The following is a 24,325-nucleotide window of genomic DNA, read 5'->3' on the forward strand; positions in this document are numbered from 1 at the left end:
GGGTTGTGTAAACAAGTAGACATACAATCAAATGTTCCATATTCAAAAAAATGGTGCAAAGTTCACAAAGAACAACAAGGAGTCTGGTGGCACCTTAAATACTAACAGATTTATTTGGGCATAAGCTTTCATGGCTAAAACACCACTTCTTCAGATGAATCAAACTTAAATGTTAATATATTTAAAACAAAGCACTCAGATACTAGCAGGTAAAATTATATTAATTGTTACTGCTGCTTACCACTCCTTTTAGGTTTATTTTTGGTGTATTCTGAAAGTAAAATCCAAGAAGATTCATTGATGATGTCGTCAATAATTCAAGCAACAGCTGACAGCCTCAGTAACTATGTTCATTTATAGACATCTCTTTTCCTTTGTTTAGTTTAGGGGGTTCTAAAATTCTTTTTAGAATGTTACCCATACCATAGCAGAGAGTGTTCATGGACCACCCCCTCTCCTATTCACATTAGTAGACAGAAAGGAAGGTGATCAGTAAAATCACGTAACATACCTGTAGCAATTACAAAAATTGTTTTCACAGAAAAGTAGCATCAGGCAAATATTTTCAACTGTCTTCATGCTGTTTAGAAGTTAGAAACAGGAGCAGCAACACTGCAACCAATCTCATCTCCATCAACCACAAGCAAGTGTTCCACAGACCACAGTTCAAGAACCTTTGGATTAATGGCAAGAACTAAAGCCTCTTTAAATGCAAGTTAAAACTGCCCCTCCTTTACACAGCCCTCAAAAAGCTTTAGACATCATTTAAAGGGGACCTACAAGGGGCTTTATTTTTGATTGGGTTTAAGGTCTTTTTGCTCCTTTATGGTGTGTAAAGCAGTAAATACGTTAAGGATTTTTTTTTTTTTTTTTTAAAAAGACCACTTATTTTTATCTTCAAAATCAGGTTTATCAAATCTGGTCTTCCCTGGTTTTGTTGGAGGATCTTTGAGAAGTATAATGGATCTTTATCTAAGATGCAATGGTGTACACAGACCAGTGAGAGACAGAACATTCCCTCTACTCATTAGGAAAAAACCATCACAAGTGAGTCTGGATACACTGCTTTTCACATTCAATGCATTTCACAAACATTAACTAGTTAACACTCAAAAAGACACTGCACACATCATCATATTGTTAAGAAACTACTTAGATGCAATCCTCCTTTTCCCCAGAGGGAATCCCAACTTGGCAACACACAACACCATGCCTACTTACAGCAGTGCCAAGTGAATATCTCAGGGTTCTGCCAAATCAGGGTTTTTTTCAGGGAGTGGGAAGGGAGGAGAAGCATAGTGATGTTTGGGGAGGACAGAAAACATTTTCTGCCGTGATTGACAAAACACCACCCAAGACCAGCCCTGACTACTAAATCCTATAAGAATGTGCAGTACTTAGAAATCATCAGATGTACACATCACCTCCTGTGTAGCTTTATTAGCCATGATGGAAGCCATAGCTTCCCTAGCCATTATGGAACCGATGCATAGACAAGAAGTGGGCATTTGTACCATCATGTCCTGATGTACCAAGTCCACAGGTTTCAAAACACCCTGTCACCCAGCCCTGCTCAGAGGCATCAAAGCTCTCAAAAGGTATTCCACGGTGGCTTAAGAGGAAAGCTGCAGAAGTCTGCATACAACAACTCAGAGAAAGCAGGTCGCTGGCAGCCGCTCAAAACGCCGACTCAGCCAGTGCACGCCAAGTGATTCATAACTTCATCCCCTGCTACACAACGGACATCACCAGGAAAACCACGGCAAAAATGCCCCGCAGCTAAACAAGTTCAACAACTTCCCCGTAAGAGGTGCAGAGGTACCAAGGGCAGGGGCTGGCAGCTGTTTTCGCGAAGCATTTTTCAAATTAACGGCCCGTTATCTGGCCCGTTGAGGCCAGGATCCCAGCGGGCTTCACGCGGACCCGTGTGCGGATCCGGCTCCCCCCGCAGCGTCGCGGTGCGCGGCCCCTGTCACACTCCAGCAGCTTCAACTCAACCGGCCTCAGTTTCCCGGCGGGATCTCGCCCAGACAGACCCGCCCCCAACCCCGCCACGCTGCCCTCGCGCCCGTACGGCAGCCCGGGGACGGCTCGCCCGCCGAGGCCGACTGGGAGCACGGGCGGCTCTGCCTCTGGCCACGGCAGCGCTCAGGCAGGAAGCCCCCTTGGCTCGCCCGGGGCGGCGGCACCCTGATGAGGTGGCAGCCGCTCCTGTCCCCGCAGCGGCCGGGGCACCGCGGAGGCAGGACCCTTGGCCGCATCCAGCCCCGCCGCGGGCTAGTGGGGGGTTGCGGGCGCGAGGACACCCAGCCCCAGCCGGGCACCGGAGCAAACCTCCCGGCGAAGCCCGTGCCTCCGCTTACCCTCTGCCGCGGCGGGGTGCGGGCGGCGCCGAGGAGCAGCGGTTGGGGCCGAGCGGAAGGGAGCGACGGTTGCCCCGGGAGCCCGTGAAGCAGGCGCGCGCGCGCTGAAGCGGGATTCCAGGTCCCCGAGCCCAGCCAGTTCCACCCAGCTGAGCCGCGCGCCGCCGCCTCGCCCCACGTGACCCCGCTCGCAGCTGGGGCGCGTGCCCGGAACGGAACTTCGCCGCCTCTGCGACGTGCGAGCGGCAGCACCACGCGCCCATTAGCGACAGCAACCGGGGGAGGGGCTATCAACGTGAGTGTGCGCGTGTCCCAGAGCCGCCCTGCGGACCGCTGCCTTCCCTCGCCAGGGGCCGTGGGCAAGCTGCTGTGTATGATGCGCGCCGCCGCCGCCGCCGCCGCTGCTGCCTGTCTCCATGCCTTGCGGCTGTTAACGCCTCGCTGCATATCCCGGGGCGTGTGTGTTCGATCCTCTGCAGAAGTGTGTCCGTCATGGCAATTCATTACTACTGCACATGTGGGTGTCTGCCATTGCATTATCATGACTGCTGCAGGGCCTCTCTCTGGGCAAAAAAGGTTTCCGAGTAGCAGCCGTGCTAGTCTGTATTCGCAAAAAGAAACGGGGGACTTGTGGCACCTTAGAGACGAACCAATTTATTTGAGCATCAGCTGTCCTGAGCTACAGCTCACTTCATCGGGTGCAGTGGACAAAAAAGGTGTCTCTGTCCATTGCCCTACTTCTGCAAACCAAAGCTCCGGGGGAGTGGGCGGGGCGGGGCGGGGACGGACAGAGAGACGGGGAACGACGCTCTCGTCTCTGTGCTTGTAGTAACAGCCATTGTAGGGGGTTGTATTTGTGTTTAGCTCCCACATTACTTCTCTCACAGGGGATGGGGAGTTTGCGCAAGGACAATGGGTAGGCTGCCTGCTGTGGCCTTTGTGTAATTATTTAAACTTTTAGTTATATCATTAGTGATGGGCCTTGCTGCCTTCCTGGTAATTTTGGAAAAAATATGCTCTCCTTCAGCACCACCGCTGTTTCTGCCCGTAGTTTCTCATTCTTCTCCATCTCCTCTTTTTTTCCTCTTTCTTTCTCTTGTCTCCCCTCTACCTCCTTTCTCCACCTGGTACTTCCCTCCCTGCAGCAGCCCCTAATTCCCCTTCCTATTTGTAAAAGTAGCCACTGGAATCAGAGGATTCGGACCCCACTATCTTGTATCTTTTGCAACCTTGACTCAGTTGACAATACTGGGTCCAGCAAATAAAGTTCATTTTCCTACCGACACTCCTGTGTGACGCACTTTTTCTGTGTCATAGATTTCACTTCCACTCACTTCCTCATCCTCTTCTGTTACAGGCAATAAAATGTTTTAATGCTTACCTTTTTAGAGTCATCATTTGTTATGCTTTATTAACACCCAATGAGATGAAAAGAAGGGAATGGTAGCGTTCACACTTCTCAGAGCTATTCATTCAGACTGTCTACACTTGGTTCATTCTGTGAAAATTATCTCTGCAGCCATGAGGGGCTTGAATTTTTTCAATGAAAACTTAGATTCTATAGAATCTGAACTTGTCAAGCAACCTCAAGTGAGCTGGATGTTTCACTCCTCTGGTTTAGAGTTCAGTAAAACTGATTAGTTATTTGTATTATGGTAGTGCCCACAGGCCCCAACTGAGACTGGAGCCCCATTTTGCTAGGCACCGTACATACACATAATAAGAGACAGTCCCTGCCCCAAATAGCCAAGTATTTATTTAGAAAACATACACAGAATTGCATAGGCTATGCACATATATATACGTTTTAAAGTTATAGGTCAAATTTCAAGCCTAATTCTTCTTGATAATGTTGCTTTTTCACATCAGCAATTGAGTCAGTGTTGGAAAACTTTATGGGTCAGATTCTGCATCCCAGATACATACTTGTAATTCTCACTCAAGTCAGTAGGGTTAATGTTCACTCCTTCGCTGCTGCACAAATACGCCTGTTTCAGCTGCTGCGGTTTTCTAAAGAACCACCCATTTGAATAGAATGTCAGGACAACTATGACAGCTATATTTTAATAATATCTTTCCTGAACATATGGTATCTGGGAACTAAGATTTAAAGATGTTAAATACATTCATCCTAAATTAAGTCAGGTTTTCCCTCCATTACTCTTAGTTATGTTCCTTATTTGATGTCTTAATTCAACTTTGGATAAGGGCAAGATAAGCATGTTAGTGTTTATCCCCATAAAAGTATTTTCTTCCTCAATCCATGATACTATCTTTGCTGCACACAACAGAAGGAGCTTTTCCAGTTAAGAGGAATCTCCTTTCTGGCACCAGAAAGGTTTAATTGCCTCTTCCCCACTCCAGAAAATAAGCCCTTCTTCTTTTTGTTCTCAAAATGAAATCTTAAGCTAGAGCCTATTATAACATCGAACAAATCCAGCAACTGACTGACTGCTCAGATGGCAGAAAAATCTTTACCGGCAGGTGGTGTGTCACTTTAACTGATAATTTAGTCCTTCCATTTCAGCCTGTGACACAGATCACTCCGGCATTCTGAACAAACCACTACCAAAACTTTAGTCAGGTCTAAAGAAACAAAAGGTTTTTTATTTGGCTGTTGCCCTCTTCAGGCAGGATACCACGAGCCTCCACAGGCAAGTCATCAGTAGCAAATCAAAAAGACAATAGTACCACATCAGATCTATCTTCTCTGAGGGAAGCTCTGGCAGGCAGCCTTCTTTTCTGCCATTTCCCCCAGCTAGGCCTCTCCCACAGAGTGAGAGCTGAAGGTCTGCTCTCCTTCCCAGTCAGTCCCTCGCTGAGCTGTGATCCACACCTCTCCCTTACATCCTTTCCCAGCAAGCCTGAGCCCTACAGTAGGTATAGCAGAGTGGGGCTGATTGAGTCCACAGCCACTCATTAACCTTTTCCTGGCACGCTATCAAACAGCTCCAGAAAAGAGGTTCCTGATCATAGGGACATCCATTTCAGAACACTAGGTGGGATCTGTGAAGGGACTTAGGCGTTGCAAGACTGAGCATCATGTTGCCTACATAATCACAGGAAACTGATCCACAAAGCTGAGTTTGGTGCCTAGACTCCCTATACAATGGATGGGAAGAGAGATGTCTCAGACAGCCATCTACAAAAGCCAGCACGCTAGGCAAGGAGCCACCTAAGCTAGCACTTGTGAGATGCCGACAACAGGGATGTGTGCTAATCTCCATCCTTCTGTCAGCTATAAGTGCCTAAGTCCAAGCTTCAGGGAAGCATCTAGTTCTGTTTAGCAATCTACGAATGGGAACCTGCTGCCTCTAGTCAGACAGCATAGGCTCCTAGAGATGTTTCATGAGGCAATAAGTTAGGAACCTACCTCACATAACACAAAAAAGGGGTAGAGAGTACCTACTTTAACTAAAAAGAAAAGGAGTACTTGTGGCACCTTAGAGACTAACAAATTTATTAGAGCATAAGCTTTTGTGAGCTACAACTCACTACATCACTTCATGTAGCTCACGAAAGCTTATGCTCTAATAAATTTGTTAGTCTCTAAGGTGCCACAAGTACTCCTTTTCTTTTTGCGAATACAGACTAACACGGCTGCTACTCTGAAACCTACTTTAACTGTTGGTCCAGTGGTTAGTGCACATACCTGGGCTATTGGAAACCCAGGTTCAATTCCCCCCATCCCTGCTAGAGGGCAAGAAAGGATTTGGATGGGGGAGGTTATAGGATATGCTGATAAGTTGCTCTCTCAGTCTGTCCTGTTGAAGTTGTTGCATTGTGGATAAATAATGAAAGAATGGCTGGAGCAGTTGGACTAGAGACCCAGGGTACTCCGTCTCTCAGGTGGGTACCCTAACACTGGGCCACAGAGTGATTCTCACTGGCCTAGTGACTTATTTAAATATTTGTCCACAATGGAACAATCATTGGAGCAGAGAGAGAAGGGGGCAGTGTTCCAGATCGCCTGGTAAGAGGAGAGTCAACATTCTTCTTGAATTCATCACCCAGCATTTTCCCCAATAAAACATTTAAAGTAATGAGAAAACCCTAAATCTTAATAGGACTCTCCTTAATAGGACCCTCAGGATTTTTAAACACTGGTATGCTTACAACAGGAAAAAGGCTGAAACTTTTCCCTTGTCACTTTCCCCTTTCTCATCTTAACCTTGTGGTGGTTCTTCCCCATTCTGCTTTTATTCATATCTATAATCTAGCTATGAATAGATGTTGTAAGATGATTTTGAATGCAAAAACCTTTAAAGATGGAGATTTTAAAATGAATTTCACTCAATTGGAGTAATTGTGTGAGTAGAAACATACTGGGGAATCAGTGGAGAAGATAGGAGATGGGGGAAAGGGAGAAGGAAAGAGGATAAAGAAGGGAGAAGAGAGACTAGAGGGAAAAGAAGGGCATGTGAAAGGTGCAAGAGGAAGAATGAGTAAAGAGGACAAGACACAGACATAATTGAAACCAAAGGAAAAAGTCACCCTAAGGGCGTATTTCTCTTGATGTCTCTTTTCCATTCCTTTATGCATCTCTATTCCTAATAGCCTCCCACATTCCTTGTTCTCTTAATTCTTCTCAGCTGTGTAAGACCTGAACAGAACCAAACAGTTTCTTCATGAACATTTTCCTCTTTATGTTTTCTTTTACTCTTTGCTCCTTTTTAGAGTCGTAAACATCACTTTGCCTCACTTCTCCACCGTAGGAAAATCTGTGTGGAGATTTTTTTCCAGCCATTCTAAGTAAATAGAAATGTAGCTTAAATGGAGTATCATTTGTGTATTTAGTTTATAGCTGTTGTTCAGGGATTCAGGATGAAACTCTGATTTATGCTAATTAGTTTAAGTACTGTTCCTCAATTTGCAGCTGGCTGACACAAAAAATAGGCCTTTTTGTATTATGAAATTAGGTTTTACCAGTCAGAGTCCATAGCCAGAGATTTCTCGATGAGTGGTCAACAAATCTTGAACTCTGGAACTCATTCCCACAAGACATCAGGAAAACCAAAAACCACAGAGTCATCACTGGAGTGAAATGCAAAACCCAGTTCTACAGTCTAGGCTTCCCACAATAACACCCCAAATATAAATACTTATTTGTATTTATATATTTGTATGTATTTATTGCATATAAGCAAGGACCAGACCCTCCTGACTGGACCATAGAAAAGAGAAATTCTTCATGCCTCCTCTCTTCTGATCTTTAAAATGTACACTTTAAAGTTTTGGGAGGTGATCATATACCACAGATGTCCAACATTCTCACTTTTTTTATTGGAACTACTCAGTACCTATGTTGTTGAATCCAGTTGTTAGACCATCAGGGAGGAGTTTATGATAGGATTGTAAACTAGAATATGAAGAACAATGTGTGCAGGAAAGAGATACTTAGATGATAAAAGGCATACAAAAGCATTTAATGATCAGGATGTGTTTTCAAAATACAGTCACAAATAGGGTTGTCACCTATTCAGGTTTTACCCAATTTGGTTTTTGGCTTCTGTGTCTGGGTGCCATTTAGGGTTGCCAGGTATCCAGTTTTGACTGAAAAGTCTGATTAAAAAAAAGGGGATCTGGCTGTGTCCGGTCAGATGTACTGACACCAAAAGTGCGGTTACCGTGAGGTTAGGGTAGGTGCCAGGTGCCAACTTCTACCTGCTCAGCCAGGGCTGACTCCTACCTGCAGGCTGCAGCAGCTCTTGTGACATCCCCAAAGCTGAGGGAAGCTGGGTGGAGGGGTAGGGAGGGCAAAGGGTGGTGGAGACAATACAGCGAGGGAAGGGGGAGAGGAGCAAGTGACAGGAGCGGGACCTTAGGGGAAGAGGTGAAAAGGGGGTGGGGCTTCTGGGGTCTGGTTACCAGCAATTAGAAAAGTGGCAACCATAGTCACAAATGTCTGTACCTGTCTGACTGCAGGATATAGAAATAATTCACATTGTGTCATCATATAATGGACTGAGGACAAAAGAACAAAATTCCATGCTTTATCATGCATAATGGAGCATATAATGAGCTCTCACATTAAAATATTCAAAACACAAGAAAAATATGTATTCAATACCATGGTAAATTGAGTACACTCAACAGTTCTTTTATTTGAGTTGTATTGTAAGTAGTTTAGGGTCATGCAATCAGTTTTACAGAAACAAGATAAAAAGAGAATTTATTTTTAAAAGCACTTTCTTGCCTATGTGAATGACACCAAGTTAGTAATTAAAATAATTTTAAAGATTTTATTTAATTATCACCATTTTTGCTGTATCTTTACCTTTTGCATTTCACTCACCTCTAATAATGACACTATACCAGTTAGTGAGTATGCCCTAACAGAATACTGTTGTGTCTGTCTTCTGAGCTTTGTAGAGGAATTAGAAAGAAAACAAAACAGAAATCCTGATATATTTTCAATGACAAAGCAAAAAAAAAAAATCCTCGTTTTCAATTCACCATGCGCTTTTATAAAAACAGCAACAAGCTATTTTGTTTTAAACCGAAACTTCTGTAAGTTTCCAATCCTGCTTCAATTGAAGTTAATACAGAATTCTGTCATTGATATCCATAGCCTAAATTTGAGCTTTCCGCTACTTGAGAATGGCCATTAAATTAGGCCTTAAAAGAACATTCAAGTCAATGGAAAGGCCCCTACTGACTTGAATAAGAGCTGGATCAGGCACTGAATGGCAAAAACCTGCATCATTGTTATATTTATCACCGTAGATATTCATGGTTCTTTGATGCAGGCAAAGACAGATTCCCTGCCCTGAAGAGCTTTAAAGAACGATTGATAAGATTATGCAAGTTTCAAATTATCACAACAATAAAGAACAGTTAAGAAGTATACAAAACAAGCAGCAAATGACAATATTTGCACAGCAGTGACATTTTTAAAGGGCAGAGTTCCTCTAGCTGCTGCTCTCTCACTCAATGATTTGAAAAGGAGTACTTGTGGCACCTTAGAGACTAACAAATTTATTAGAGCATAAGCTTTCGTGAGTTACAGCTCACTTCATCGGATGCATCCGATGAAGTGAGCTGTAGCTCACGAAAGCTTATGCTCTAATAAATGTTAGTCTCTAAGGTGCCGCAAGTACTCCTTTTCTTTTTGCGAATACAGACTAACACGGCTGCTACTCTGAAACCTGTCAATGATTTGATACAGTCATTATTTCTCCTCTGGACTAGTTACCATGTTTCTGCTGCAGTCAAAAGCCAATACATGCCTAACAACATTTGTATCATTGGAGTTGCCATTTAAAAAAATCTCATAGTGTAGAATCACTCCCTTCAGTGTTTCTGTATCAAACCAGTGCTACACTAGCATATATGACTTGTCAGCCTGATTTGCCCGTGTGCTACTCCAGGTTTCTATTGATTTGATGGAGTTACAATGATGTAAAACAGAATACAGTAGTGAACCAGGCCCTATGTGTCAAACAGTAAATGTAGCTGGTGGGAACAGTCTTAGCAATAGCTCAGTCTGAGATGTATGCATTCTTAGGGGTTGTTTTGTTTTCTGAATTTCTTGCTTAATCCATATTTTGCTATGTGTTATTTAGCATCTGCTGGCAACTTGCTGTCTCTCAGAATGAATCATTCTATATGGGTCATCCTAAATTGTTCAAGTTCTGGTTTGTTTGGTGACATCCACCTTGTTTACAGGAAAGTTGTTAGCATTGCCAAAGTGAAAACTTCCTCAAATTGCCTCCAAACAGGGCCCAATTTTACTAGCATTTAAGTCACTGGGAGTCTTTCCATTGTTTCTAATGGGAGCTGCATGGGGCCATTGGATCCCTGTTCAATAAGCATCATCAAAGTATCAGCAAATGATTTAAAAATTCTAAAAACTTTTCTTTCTTGAATATATTTCTGTACAAGTTCATTAAAAATGGCCAATGTTTATGTTTTTCAATATTCCAAAATTTGTCATAGAGCTTATACCCTGGAAATATGTTATGAGCCTATTTCTTTTAATTGGATAATAATCCTCTGGACTTTCAGAGAAAACCAAGGGGACTTCTCGCCTGGGTAAAGCAAGCAGAATTTGGCCTTGAGGGTCTTAAAATCAATTTAAAAACATTCCATAGAAATGTACAAAATTCAAAGCTATGAGTTATCCAAATACCAGTAACCACCCAAAAAAAAAGAAAAGAAAAGAAAAAAAAAAAGGTTAAGCTTGTGTTGTAAATCAACAAAAGACATTTTGAACTCATTGTTCTTTTTACCTTGGTTCTAGGCATCCACTTTTCAACTTCTGCCATTTTTATGCAAAGGTATCTAAGTGGCCAGAGATCTGGGACTCCTTAGCACAAACTTGAATCACTGACTTACGTATGAATATTGTAATGCTCTAAAGCATGATGATTAGTATGAATTGGTATAATCCTTCTACATAACTCTGTACAATATCAATGCATGCCTTTTTCAGAGTAGTAAATATGATGCTTCTTGACAGGATACATCATAAGGTCTTCTAATCGCACCTGTGATTGTTCCAGTGCATAGAATCACCTTATCAAAGCCTGAATCACTGGCCAGCCGGATACATTTTAAAGAATATTTAGAAGCAACTGCAATGTATTTAATCAATGACATTAAGATGTGAATGTAACGAAAAAAACCCAACAACCCATTGTGTGTTTTGAAGCCGTTACAAGGGTAATAAGCAGAATTAGGAGGTCTTTCTGTAAATATATTATGGAGATGCTAAATCCTATGAAAGTTCAACACAAGATCAATATCTATTTCATAATAAAATCATAGTTAGAGATACAATAACATCATAGTTTTATTCAGGTGTTTCCACTGATTTCTCTCCCTGTCTAATCAAGCGTCCTGTGGGATGAAGAATTAATTCTGGTACTGTAGACTTCACATCTCTCTCCTTGGCTGCTTGCCAGCTACCTTCTTGATCGTCTCCCTCTTCCACAATCAGGATTTCATTTGGATCAGGTGTCTCTTCGGTAGCAATAATCTCTTCTACATGTGGCTTAACAAAATCTGATATAGGAGAAGTAATACGGATTCTCACATATTTACTCTGCTTGACATAACACAAAGGCATGTAGAGTGTTGATTTGTTTTAGCTTTGTTTATGACCTTTTTTCTCTTCCTTTCCCTCTTCCCACACCTATTTAAGGAGGTTCTGCACTAGAACTCGTGTTGTAATTTTATATAGAGAGTCTAAAGTGAGCTAGTCCCTTTACGGACATGTAAGTAAACAGGTCCATGCCTAAAGAGTTTGTATACTAAGGGACAGAACCGGCAAACATTTACTCACATAAGAACATTGGCCAAGATTTTCTAAAGTGACTAGTGATTTTGGGTGCTCAACTTCAGACACCAAAAGGGGCCTGATTTTCCAAAAGTCTGGAGCACCCAGCCCTCTGAAAATCAGGCATCTCAAGTTAGGCATGTTAAACACTTGTCACTTTTGAAAATCTTGCCCATTTTATGTATATGTGGTTTAAGAACTCATATCTAGGAAGTAATGATCTGCATAGACTTCTAAGAGCATAATGTCAGACTTATTTTTCTTCTTGGAGCTGCACCCATTTTAATGAAGGAGTTCTTACCTTCTTTCTCCCCTTCATTGTGACAATTACTTGTGGCAGTTGCTTTTTTCCTTTTAGTTATAGTTATTGTATTTAGATTAGGTCCCTGCACATCAGTATCATGCATAACCATGCCAATCTGTGCCATCACAGGAGTCACAATCACCTGTACCAAAGCAAGAACAAAGAATGCACAAGCAAGAAATGCAGATGCATCAGAAATTCTCTTTTAAACAGCAGTGATAGATCCCCTATAATCAATATATTTGGAAATAGGTATCAGTCTAAATTCTTCATCCAGATATACATACATAATGCCTGTTGAAGTGAAGAGGCACAGAATTTGGCCAATTATTTAGTAGACTATCAGTGTATCTAATTAATGCTCTCCATTACACCATTCATAATGGGAATATTCCCTGTAGCTGTGTCAAATATGTGGAGGAACGATGGGGACAGATTTTTGGAGAGAAAAAAAATTCTGCAAGAAAAATGAAATTGTATTAAACCTATACTTGCAAGAAAGATTAGTTAGTTAATCTACTACTCCAGTAAGAAATGGCCAAACTATGCTCTGAGCTACACCTCTGAAATCCTATTGATTTCACTGATGATGCAAAAGTGTAACTTGGAACAGGTTTAGTCAATTGTGCTTTATAATTACAGTGTAAATTCTGGGCCCAAAATGGAATTATCTAATTATCAGCTTTCAATTTGCTTCATATCATATTAAGTGAAAGTATCAAATTCATTGGCAACATTTATATTTAAATTTCAGAAGGTTAATTATGGCATATTAAACAATGAGGCTACTTTCCCTGCTGTCATTTTGAAAATAAAAAGGAGCACTTTTAATTTGTTTAAGATATAGAAATTCTGTGTAAACAAAGTTCCAGTTGATCTTTTTAATTCCTTAAGCCTTCATCCAAAGCATTTATGCATCTGCTTAAACTTTAAGCTTGTTGTTCCATTGAAACCACAGGACTACCTGTGCTTAAAGTTAAGCACATACTTAAATGCTTTGGTGGATCAGACCTACCAGACAAATCCTGCTTGCCTTACTTATATAAGTGTTGCAATTGAAGTCAGTTACTGCATAACTGACAGGTTTTGCTTTGGATGTATAAATTCAAAATCTTCAACCTTTCTTAGAAATTAGTCAAAATCTTACTATTCCAGTGCAAAAATGACCTACATCAATGTTGATAACTGCATTAAAATTTGTCCTGTTACCTGAGCCATACAGAATTTCAGTTCACAAAGGTCTGCACAATCCCTTCTCTTCAGTTTTGATCTAAAGGGGATTTGTGCCCCTTGAGTGTCACTTTTCAGTTAATTTCTTAGAATCTATTAGAAACTGCAAGTTCTGCAGGATTTAAAACAGAAGTCAGCCTAGGTTAATTCAAAATGTTTGTCAAGGTCATGAATCTTTTGGAGAGAAGCTGAGCTCAGCTTCAGATTTATAACAAAAAAACCCAAACTGGGCAAATGTTGCATGGTTTTGTGTTTCTTGCTGAATGTTTTATAGTGTTCTTAATTTTAGAAAAAGAAATTTCTCAAATTTTAAAGCTATCAAAAGTACACTGTTACTCTTTCATACATTAGACTTTCAGGGTCAATCCTGCATCCAATGGACTCCTCACATGAATAAGGGCTACACACTAAATCCCAAAGGATTTAATTACCATCAGCACTTACCTTTTTGATCCTCACAGAGTTGCCATTACTACAGCAAGGGAAACTGCAGAATTTGTGGATTCACAATAGTTGAGATGTTATAGGAGATAAAAGTATGTGAAAAGGTGAGCACAGATCATGCTTAAATAAAATGCTGAAAATATGTTAGTTCTACAGATTTTGATGCGACAAATCATGCTGCTGTGAGATCTATTCTGAAAAAAAAATAACATGGTGTATTCCACATGATATTAAGATAAGTTCTCTCTCAAAATTAGAGACTGAGTTGATAATGACTTAAGATGCTGGAAATACATATGAATTCCATTGCTCCAACTCATTTAATAATGAGCAAAGGCACTTTTGTAAATCACTGACAAATATACAGTATTACCACTGCCACCACAGAAGGCAGTTGTTGCAAAGGATCAAAGATTTGGATTAGTGGTTATATAAAGCTTTCAGCTGAAAAATAGTTTGTTTAGGATTTGATGAATACCTACTTTGTAACCTTCATAAGAATAATGGGAAAAACTACAGAGACTATGAATTAAAAAAAGTATAGTTAATCTGTTATTGCTCACGTCTCTGAAGCCTGAGACACTTAGTGTAACTAACTGAATTTTAAGAAGTGAACTGACTTTATTGGAGCTACATACTCTACAGCTTCTACACTTTCTCAACTTTATTATAGGTAACAATAAAGTTCAATGAATACATTACCAATTCATTCCTGGTTTTCACCCACAATGGCCAGTAAAAGACAGGATACAAAGTTCTTGAGAGCAGAAAGTCTACTGGAGGAAGATTGTTGCAGAACAAGGCTGCCACAACGTCCCTTCTACCAGAGGCCCATAGGAGCCATCAGAGTCTCTCACACGGGTGGCATGGGAGTTTAAGAGTGTGGTTCAGCGGAGCTGGGTGATGTGCTGATTCGACACATCCACACTGCAGTGTCCACTGGACACTTCTGGTCCTGGCTCCAACAGAAACTTATGCTGATCTTTCCTTGGGCAAAGCCCAGGAAGGGCAGTGAGGGAAAGATTACCTGCCCTTCTCCATGGGTGAATCTCCTCCTGGAATGGAGTAGGCCTTGCTGTCAGTGTAATATAAGCTATGCCTCTCTATACCTGTTAGGGTATATCTGGCCCAGTGACCACTTTTCAGAAGTCATTAAGTTCCCTGCATCAATAACAGGGCTTGGCACTTATATAACATTTCATCTTCAAACAAAAATAATTAATAGTCATAATGTCCCTGTCGGTTAAGTAAATAGTACTGTCCTAATTTTATGTAGGGGAAAACAAAACAGAGAATTTAGGAGACTCGGTTAAGTCCACTTCATTAGAGTCACAATAGGGTTAAATTTGGCCAGCGAATCAATGATAGAACTGAGATTAAGAATTTAGGAGTTCCTGGGTCCTATCAACATGCTTAGTTCACCAGACGATGCTGCTTCTACTCTACCTGATGTAACTGAGAAAAAATTTCAGTCACCACAGCTTATATCCCTTGGAAATAAATGTATAAAAAGACAATATTGAATGTACTATTTATCAGCTTATGTTACTTCAAATACTCATTGCTAGTTTTCTGTGGCGTTAATGTTAATATGCTGAACTTTAAGAGATTTTCTATGACCTCAATTAAGCAAAATACTTAAGCACATGCTTAACTTTAGGTATATGAGTAGAACTGTCAAAGTCAATGGAACTACTCGTGTTTTAACTTGTGAATGTGCTTATGTGCCTTGTTGAACTAGGGTCTGAAGTTGGTGAAGATCAGAATTGAAATATGTGGAGGTTTCAGTGATTTCACACCGTGTTTTATAGTAAAGACCAAAGTGAAGATTACCTCAGTCAAAAGGGCCACTACAGGAAGTTGCAATGGTGAAGAAGTTAACTGGAAGGTGCTGTGAATAACTACCAGACCAGTGACCAACAAAACAAGACAGTGAAACAAGGTAGAAGCAGAGATGAAAGAAATGTGTTCCGTTTATTTGTGACCATTGAGGAGGAATCATACACTGTTGTTGACATGAGTGCACATTAATATTATAGCAACACATACGAGATATTTGTTGATTTAGCATCCTGGGGCTCATTCTTATTTATACTACAGCCCATTTACACTACTCAGACAGTATAAACAAGCCTTAAAGTGGTTGTAAATTACATTTAGTCCCATTTTAAGGACCTTTCTTTATACTGCCAAAACTGTGTAAAAGGGCCTTAGTGTAAATGAGAATCAGGACCTCTGTTTCTAATAGCTATAGTACACTCCATATATACTACTTTATCAAAGTCTGACCAAATCTAAATTGCTGCTCAGAAAAACATCTCCTTTAAGCCTTGATCATTCTTAATCCTTTCAGCCACCTCATTAATTACCTCCCTTGAAACTCTCCCTCACTCTGCTTGTTTGTATTGTATGGAGGAAGAGGGTCAAATTTTGGACCTGATGCTGCATTCAGTAGGAATTTGGCTGATTTAAGATTTGCAGGGTTAGGCTCCAAGTGGTTAGCTATAAGAGAATGGTGTTTAAATATGCATTAGTAAAGGCACTATTTTGCTTGGTGTAAATAAGTCTAATAAAAACACAAGTGAAATGAGTGGAAGGATCCAAGGCTATTTGCTATGCATAAAACAATTTACACACATGAATTATGCCAGTATATCATCCAATCTCTCCCACATACTTCTGTTTCCTAGTGTCAAATTCACACTTTCTTTTTATCTCCTTTACTGGGCTCAGGCTGAGATACTTCATCTTCTCCCTCAGGTATGAACACACTTACAGTGAAATCACTTGTTTCTGTGCCGTATTTGTTTTTCACCAAAATGCCGTATCTTCCAGAGTCGACTGTGTTGACGCCAGTCATAGTGAAGCTGGCGCTTTTTCCAGTTTCATATTTGAGGATGCAGTGGGCATCTGCTATCAACGGTTTCTCATTCTTCAGCCACGTGATCTCTGGGACAGGATCTCCCCAGACATTGCAAGTAAGATTAAGCGCCTACAAAAAATGTACAAATGGGATATAAATAACAGTTGTTAATTGATTTTTTTGCATCCATTTGGATGAATAATTCCCTGAAAGTCCGCTCTTAGCTTCCTGCTATTGGACAATGGATTCCCCTTAAGCATCTAAGATCAATAATTTCTGATGTAGTCTGATCCATCATGAAGGAAGAGAATGAACACAACTAATTAAAAAGCTCCATTAAAAACCTTCAGTATTTTATAGACCCTCGTCCCTCATGACCATTACCACAACCCCCTCTGCATTGTTTAATACAAAAATTAGACATTAGCAGCACCTGAATGTTAGGCCTTAAATGAGAATTTGAAGAACTATCTTCAAATTGGATGGATTTGTTCAGGTTAATTCTATAAGAGTACCACAAAAATAAAGGCAAATCTCCCTAAATATAATAAATGCTTAACCATTAAATGACCATGAATTAATATCAAGTTTAAGAATGCCCTAAATTACATCCTGACAATTTCACAAACAGATCGAGTTGTTTTACAGACTCCCACAAAACTGCATAACATCTAACGGCTACTATTTTTATCTGAAATCAATACAGTTTTCAGGGCCAATTTCTGCCCTAGGATGCTCACATATGTATTTCCCTTTGAAGTTAATCGGAGCTAAATCTGCGTGCGTGCTGAATTTGGTCCTAACATTAAGGCACTATCTTCACTAGCGGAGGGCCAGTTGTTAGAAAGATCACCCTGACAGTTCAGTAGCTGCTACAGATTTGCAAATCTATCTCATACACCAGTAAGCAGAGCTCCTTTAATTTTTCTCTCTCAATGCCAACCCAGAAGTACCCACAGGGAAGATATTTAGACATGTAAATGTGTAGTATGCCATTCACTTCAATACAAAGGATGAAACTGGTCCTTAATTATTAAAGAAAGTACTAAGTTAAAATAGAATTAAGATACAATTACTAAAAGAACGAAGGCTCTCACAGCTGGAGCATATCCCACCCCTTCTCTTTAGGGACATATAGGATCTCCAGGAGTTGAACCTTATTTGTCTCAGAATGTTGCTTTAAGTGAGAGCAGTTGCCTAGAAAGGAGGCCTAATGTGTCCTAAAAATGTCATCCTGCTTAAGTTAGCTGTTACTTCTCCCAAGAGTTTCAAAGCCCTGGTGGCTTTTTCAAACCCTACTCCTAATTGTAAGTTTCACTCTTCCAATCACAATGCCATGCAACTTATGTGACCAACTGCAACTAATAAATACAACAATAAATATTCACAGCAGATTGTCGGGAATCAAATAATAGTAGGAAAAAAACTTGCTAAATGATCTCTCATTGAGTAAATTCAAATAACGAGTACATTTGCTCACCAACATTCCGCAAGCAGAAAGAAAAGCTAAATAAGTCAAATCAATTATTCTGTGTGAATAACTTGTCTCTCTATATCCCTAGTTCCCCCAGTCAGACGCAGATGAGTATAGACACACTGCTGGGGTCTAGGATTCAGAACATGTCTAACTTTTTCTTCTTTTCTTAGGTTTTCCACTGTGTGCAAATATTGCCCCTTCTCTTGAGCCAAAGTATGGAATTCAGCTCACTAAAATGTTGTGAAGAGCAGTTAACTGATGCTTGCATTCAAGATAGACCCTTCAAAGACTAACATCTCAAGCTCCAGTGTTAGCTTTTAATTCTGCATACCCTGGATGTGTGTGTTGAGCTGGGAGTCAGGCAGTGGGTAATGTCCGTTTCCTGGGGTTAAACATTTCCTCCTCTCCTTTTCCCCATTTTTTAAAATAATTCGCTTGTAAACAATTACAGTACAAATTCTTTCAAAAGACAATATGCAGGAATCAAATAATAGATCACATATAAGAAAATATAAAAATAAAGTCCATCAAATCTTGTTTGAAAAGTCCATAGAAATGAACACTTCAGAGACAGTCAAGTGTAGAGAAGTATGGTTTAAGTGGGACTTAAATGGTGTGCAGGCCTTATGCTGGCACTCTGCACTGAGGGGAATTTCATCTCTATGATGCTGAGCCCTCCAGGCGGAGCTTCAGCCCTAACATTCTGAACAGAAAAATCCATCAGTTTAATATCAGTCTCACTGTTTCTTTTCCTACATCTGTAATATATTGCTTGCAATGTAAAATATTATTTAAAACAGTCTGTTTCAAATTTAGTTTGAAGGATTTTATTCCAGAGAAAATCATCTCTTGTGAGATGATAAGGGTGGAATGTAGTGAAAAACTAGAATCAGCTTTCTGTTCCTCTAGTTCAGTGGCTCTCAACCTTTTCAGACTACTGTACCCCTTTCAGGAGTCTGATTTGTTTTAGTACCCCCAAGTTTCACTGCACTTAAAATCTACTTGTTTACTAAATCAGGCATAAAAATACAGAAGTGTCACAGATCCTATTACTGAAGAATTGCTTACTTTCTCATTTTTACCATATAATTATAAAACACATCAATTGGAATATAAATGTACTTACATTTCAGTGTTTAGTATATACAACAGCATAAACAACTCATTGTATGAAATTTTGGTTTGTACTGACTTCACTGGTGCTTTTTATGTAGCCTGTTGTAAAACTAGGCAAATATCTAGATGAGTTGATGTACCCCTTGGAAGACCTTTGTGTACCCCTGGGGTAACGCATACCTCTGGTTGAGAGCCACATCTCTAAATTACCTGCTTCTAATGCAGATTCATCTAAAGGTGACTGTGGAAGGGGCTGAAAATATTCCTGCCCCATGTTGTTAGCTCCAGTTATTCATGGAAAGATCAATGGTAAAAAATATCCAATAGACCTCCCTCTTTCTGCCTCAGAAATAATGGTGAAAGGTGAAAAAAAGACATCCACCCATAAAATCAAGAAAAGGGGGAGATATTATTTTTTTCTATCTCCTCAAACCTAAAGTACTTTTTCATGGTGAACCTCACTTCAGGGGATTCCCAGAAACAAACAAAATCCCCAAGAGATTAAAAAGGGAACAAGAGGAAGAAAAATATCCCTCCTCCTCCAAAAAATATGTAACTTGGTGAGAACAGAGAAAAGGTAGACTCTGGGTGTCACGTGGTCAAAGCCTGTTGAAATGGAGACCCTATCTGGTCTCCAGCAGCAGCCATGGTTGGAGAGTAAGTGGGGCTCTTAAACCTGTTCTCTTGGAGTCCTCTGGCATTAAATAATCATGTTTTTGATTGCAGAGATGTTTAAAAAGCTGAAGGAACGGGGAAAAAAACCATATTATTCCTGGCTATTCAAGGACTCTGAATATGAACAGCTCAGTCACAGCTGGACACTGCAGCCAGTGAAGAGTCTATAGTTTCATTCTCTATTCAATGCTTCTATATCAGGGGTTCTGAAACAGGGGGGTCGTGTCCTCTCAGGTGGTCACAAGGTGGTTGCATGGGGGTCATGAGCTGTCAGCTCCCTGGGGCTGACAGCCCCAAGCCCCCATTAAATTAAATTCCCCCATTTTAATTTATATGCGGGGGGTCACACTCAGAAGCTTGCTGTGTGAAAGGGGTAACCAATACAAAAAGTTTGAAAACCATGTTCTATTTTGTGTCCACATTCTTTGACAGCTAAGGGATCAGTATTGAATTGTCCCTATTGTCATTCAAGGTCCTAATGAGTTACTGTCAGTGACGCAGAGAGCTATACTGGATGCATCACTCAAACCCCAACAGTCTGGAGTTGTGCCAATTTTTCCCTAACTGAGAGAAATGGCAGTGCCAATAACCCTTTTCTCCTTCAAATTGTTTCTTAAAATAACTTCCCCTTTTGTTTAGCCTTACATCACTGATATGATTACTGGTGCTGTTTGTTCCCACTCTGATGCACCCACTTCTTTATTGTTTGTGTTCTGCCTATTTATGTGGAAAGATAATTCTTATATTTCAGTATGAAGATGGTGAGATCTCTGTTCATTTTAAAATCTTCTGGGTGGGAGTTGCATGACAGTAGACCTGCTGCCAAGTCCTGATCCTTTGTACCTAGCATTGCATCTATCTGTTTTAGACATTTTTGCTCTTGGGACAGGGACCTTATCAACATACGTGTTGGTAAAACGCTATGTACCCCTATGGCATTATAGAAATAATTGATTATAATACTGGTCAAATCCTGAGGTCTTTCTTCTAGTACAAGCTGCAAAACACTCTGGCCTGCTCCTGTTGGGGAGGGCAGCCCCCTCCAAGGATCATTCCCTTTCTTCGGGGAACTCTCCATCACTCATGCTTGGCACAATGAGGGGGAAGAAGGAAAGGATTAGAAACTCCCTCTGGATAGTTGGCAGGAGATTTGCACACCCTCAAGGAGACCAGGTGACCTATATTCCACATTAGCAGAGCTCCTAACAGAAACTCTGATTACAAAACAGGATGAACACTTTTGTTTTTAAAAAGCCACTCCTTATTCAGTTAACATACCCATGTAAATCACTGGAAGTTTTGCCCGAGTAAAAACAGAATGAGAATTTCAGAATTTGGCCCCCTGCCATATATATATATAATATAACTAACAGTAATACCCACTGTCAATTCAAATCTTCACCTAGTGTGCTGTGATTTGATACTTGGGCTTTTCAGATTAGATTACAAAACTGAAAAACCATTTATGTATATCAGTGCAAACATCTTTTGCCAACTGGAACATTATCAAATGCCGTTAAAACAAACATCAATTCATATATTCCACTACACACAATTCAATACAAAAAATGCATGTAAATAACATTATGGTTATGTTTTTAAATTAAAGAGCCAAATCTGCATACACCTGGAAATTCAAAGTCAAGAATGAAAAATCTGCTCCCCTCAGTTTATATGATTGCACTAGATATAGCAGCTCTTATGTATACTGTGATAAAACAGGTTTCAGAGTAGCAGCCGTGTTAGTCTGTATTCGCAAAAAGAAAAGGAGTACTTGTGGCACCTTAGAGACTAACAAATTTATTAGAGCATGAAAGCTTATGCTCTAATAAATTTGTTAGTCTCTAAGGTGCCACAAGTACTCCTTTTCTTTTTGTGATAAAACAACATCAAATGGCTCCTTGTAACTGCTATACCCTGCATTACCTCACTTTACATTTTAAAATGTCATTGAGGATTATAAGAGTTGCATGAATTACAAACCAGGTGTAAACAGATGCTCCCATCTCTCCAGAATACATACAAACACTGGGGACAAATGAGCCACTCCCACCCTTACAAGTACTATTTATTCAGTAGACAATTCTATCAATATGGAATAAGCATTTATTGTAACTTCACTGTATATGGTAGATTAGAATGTGTTCAATGTATATCATTTTATTTTGGTGGGTTTTATTTTATTTTTCATTTTAAAACTTCCTGGCTCATGTTATAGGATGTTGACTAGCAAAATTATATTTTTTAACCAAGTCTTTATTGCAGTTATATAATTACAATCATGCATCAAGTGTTAGTAAAAGGCTATTTTTTTACACTATCTTCATTTCAAAATGGTCAGAACAATGCGTATTTGTATAATTGTGTTTTTTAAATAGAAGAATAGATCTCTGCCTGTGATCTTGAATACCAAGATTCAACCCAGAGTGAATTTTTATTACCCATTCATACAATATTGAGACCATTGTTTCATTATGTATGTGCTGGGACAGGCTGAATTATATGGGCAAGATCATGAGCCTATAGGACTAGATTATGGCTAGCTCTGTATGAGGAGGCTGGGGTGAGAGAATGACATGAGCCTCCCTATTGTGCCCTTTTGCAGAGGTCAGAATCAATCCCAGTCTGTGTATTTGTGGCTCACAAGCACCAGGGAACTCTAGCAGCTATAGTATTAGTAGATACTCTACAGAGATGGGCTGAGAGCAAAACTATGGTATCAACTACCAGCACTGATCTAACATGGGGAAAGAATATATTGCACTACAGCAGTGTCAAACAAAGGGGCCCTGGGCTGAATCCAGACCACATGATGAATTGCTGTGACCTCATGACACACTCAGATTGTACAGAAACTAAGCTACTCTTAAAAAAAAAAAAAAAAAAAAAAAAAAAAAAGGTAAATTTCTAGCCCTTGTGACTGAAGAGATAACCTTCCAAATGTGAACTAAACATAAACCAATGGCATGTCTGCCCGAGTCTAAAGAGAACCTGAAACAATGAGTTAGCAGGATGAACTCCTCTACCCCCTATTAATGGTTTACGTGTCAGCTTTAAAGCCCAGCAATGACATTAAATGTCAGCATTGACTGATCATTGTAGTGGATGGAACAAGCTAAGGGGTAGGAGTAAAGCTCTTAAGATTTGGCAGTTGCTGCAGAATAAGAAATACAGGAATAAATAAAAGTTTGTTACTACATAAAATCTGTATTGTCCCCTTGATCTCTGGGTGAACCTCCCATTGCCCTGCTCTAACACCAATTCCTTCCTTCACTGAGAGAGCATAGAGGCTCCAGTTCATGACCAGCAAGCTTTCTGTGTTCCCTGTCTAGATCTCATGCAGGTGTACAGGATGCAGTAATGAAGCAGGACAGGTGTCTGAACTCAGCAAACAACAAACACAGCTACCTAGGCAAGAGAAGGTGAGAGTTTTCTGAGGAGGCAAAGTACCACACCCATTTGCTAGAGGGCTGTAGCCCAAACTGAGCCTTTGTTTTATGTCAAAACTTTTGAACAAGACTTGGACCTTGTTTCTGGACCCAGTCCACCAATTTAGATGATTTTACACAAATCCTGTACTATATTAATTGTAAAAGATTTTACAACTCTGTCTACACTTCTCATGAATAAAACAAGATCTCTTAACATCCTATTGAATCCATAGTTGTTGGGCCCAAGATACTCACCTTGAGTGTTCTGAGTTTTTAGTATCATCCAGCCTTCCTCTATTCACAACATCTCAAATATCCTTGTGATTTTGAGTAATGATTGCACTAGGAAGCCTTTACACCTTGCTTTGTATAATTCCAACCAATCTTTCTTTCTATATCATTGCATTTTACTTCTGCAAGCTCATTCTTATCTGTATTGTTTCATTTCAACTCTGTTCTGGCAGAGAATTCTCAACTGATATAACCACCCAAGTTTTCCCACAGCAAATGCATATCAGACTCATCTCTTAGCAAAAGCAAATATTTCAGCTGAAAACTGGCAAATTCACTCACTTTCCTCCTGCCTTCTTCCCCACCCTGTTGCAATTGCAAGAATTCTCTGTGAGAATGTCTAATTACTATAGCATTCCCTTCAACTATTAATCAACACCACATAAAATACTTGTATCAATTTCACCTATGATGTCTCTGGCAGACAGTGGGAATTAAATGGCAAGATTTGGTTCCAAACATGAGTGCTTGAGAGCTGCAGCATCACAGCATCAAAGCTTTTATAGTGAGAGTGTTGCTGAGATGGTGCAGTCATGTGGTCCATATGTCTGACAGTAGGATACCAAAGGCTGACTTTTATGGAGAATTGCATTGGAACCCATTTTAAGGGAAGATCAAAAGAACGTTACAAAGACACTCTCAAAGCCCATGTCCAATCTTGCAATGTTGACCTCAACACCTGGGAGCTCTTAGCCCATGACTAGACCCGATGGCGGCAGCTCTGCCACCTTGGACTGAAAGACTTTGAGAGCTCATGGATTGCTGCAATCAAGGAGAGATGTGCAAGGCATAAAGCTAAAAGCAGCGCACATTCATCTACATTTGTCCTCACCTGTGGCACCTGCAGACAG

General features: G+C 40.3%; 2 protein-coding genes and 2 long non-coding RNA genes across 9 annotated transcripts in view; 2 read left to right on the plus strand and 2 right to left on the minus strand.

Moving 5' to 3' along the window:
- The window catches only part of LPIN2 (lipin 2), a 77,527-nt gene extending 74,902 nt beyond the window's left edge, over window positions 1-2,625 (minus strand). The window contains exon 1 of the mRNA XM_038393304.2: window positions 2,364-2,625. The gene's annotated coding sequence lies outside the window, so the exon portion shown is untranslated. The remainder of the gene's footprint in view (window positions 1-2,363) is intronic.
- On the plus strand, window positions 2,549-3,743 carry LOC122458718. Its single transcript, XR_006278904.1, has 2 exons — window positions 2,549-2,939; window positions 3,080-3,743. It is a non-coding gene; the product is annotated as an uncharacterized LOC122458718 (long non-coding RNA).
- A 6,560-nt stretch (window positions 3,744-10,303) lies between these two features.
- Window positions 10,304-24,325, minus strand: part of MYOM1 (myomesin 1) — a 139,493-nt gene continuing 125,471 nt past the window's right edge. For all 6 annotated transcript variants that reach the window (XM_043508036.1, XM_043508037.1, XM_043508041.1 and 3 more), the window contains 3 exons: window positions 16,398-16,613; window positions 11,945-12,089; window positions 10,304-11,369 (listed from right to left, as the gene is read on the minus strand). In XM_043508036.1, coding sequence (XP_043363971.1) covers window positions 11,158-11,369; window positions 11,945-12,089; window positions 16,398-16,613 — 573 coding nt within the window. In that variant the 3' untranslated portion in view covers window positions 10,304-11,157. The remainder of the gene's footprint in view (window positions 11,370-11,944; window positions 12,090-16,397; window positions 16,614-24,325) is intronic.
- Window positions 13,449-23,164, plus strand: LOC122458717. Its single transcript, XR_006278903.1, has 3 exons — window positions 13,449-13,725; window positions 15,433-15,563; window positions 23,085-23,164. It is a non-coding gene; the product is annotated as an uncharacterized LOC122458717 (long non-coding RNA).

Source organism: Dermochelys coriacea, chromosome 2 (assembly GCF_009764565.3).
Source record: "Dermochelys coriacea isolate rDerCor1 chromosome 2, rDerCor1.pri.v4, whole genome shotgun sequence".
Lineage (NCBI taxonomy): Eukaryota > Metazoa > Chordata > Testudines > Dermochelyidae > Dermochelys > Dermochelys coriacea.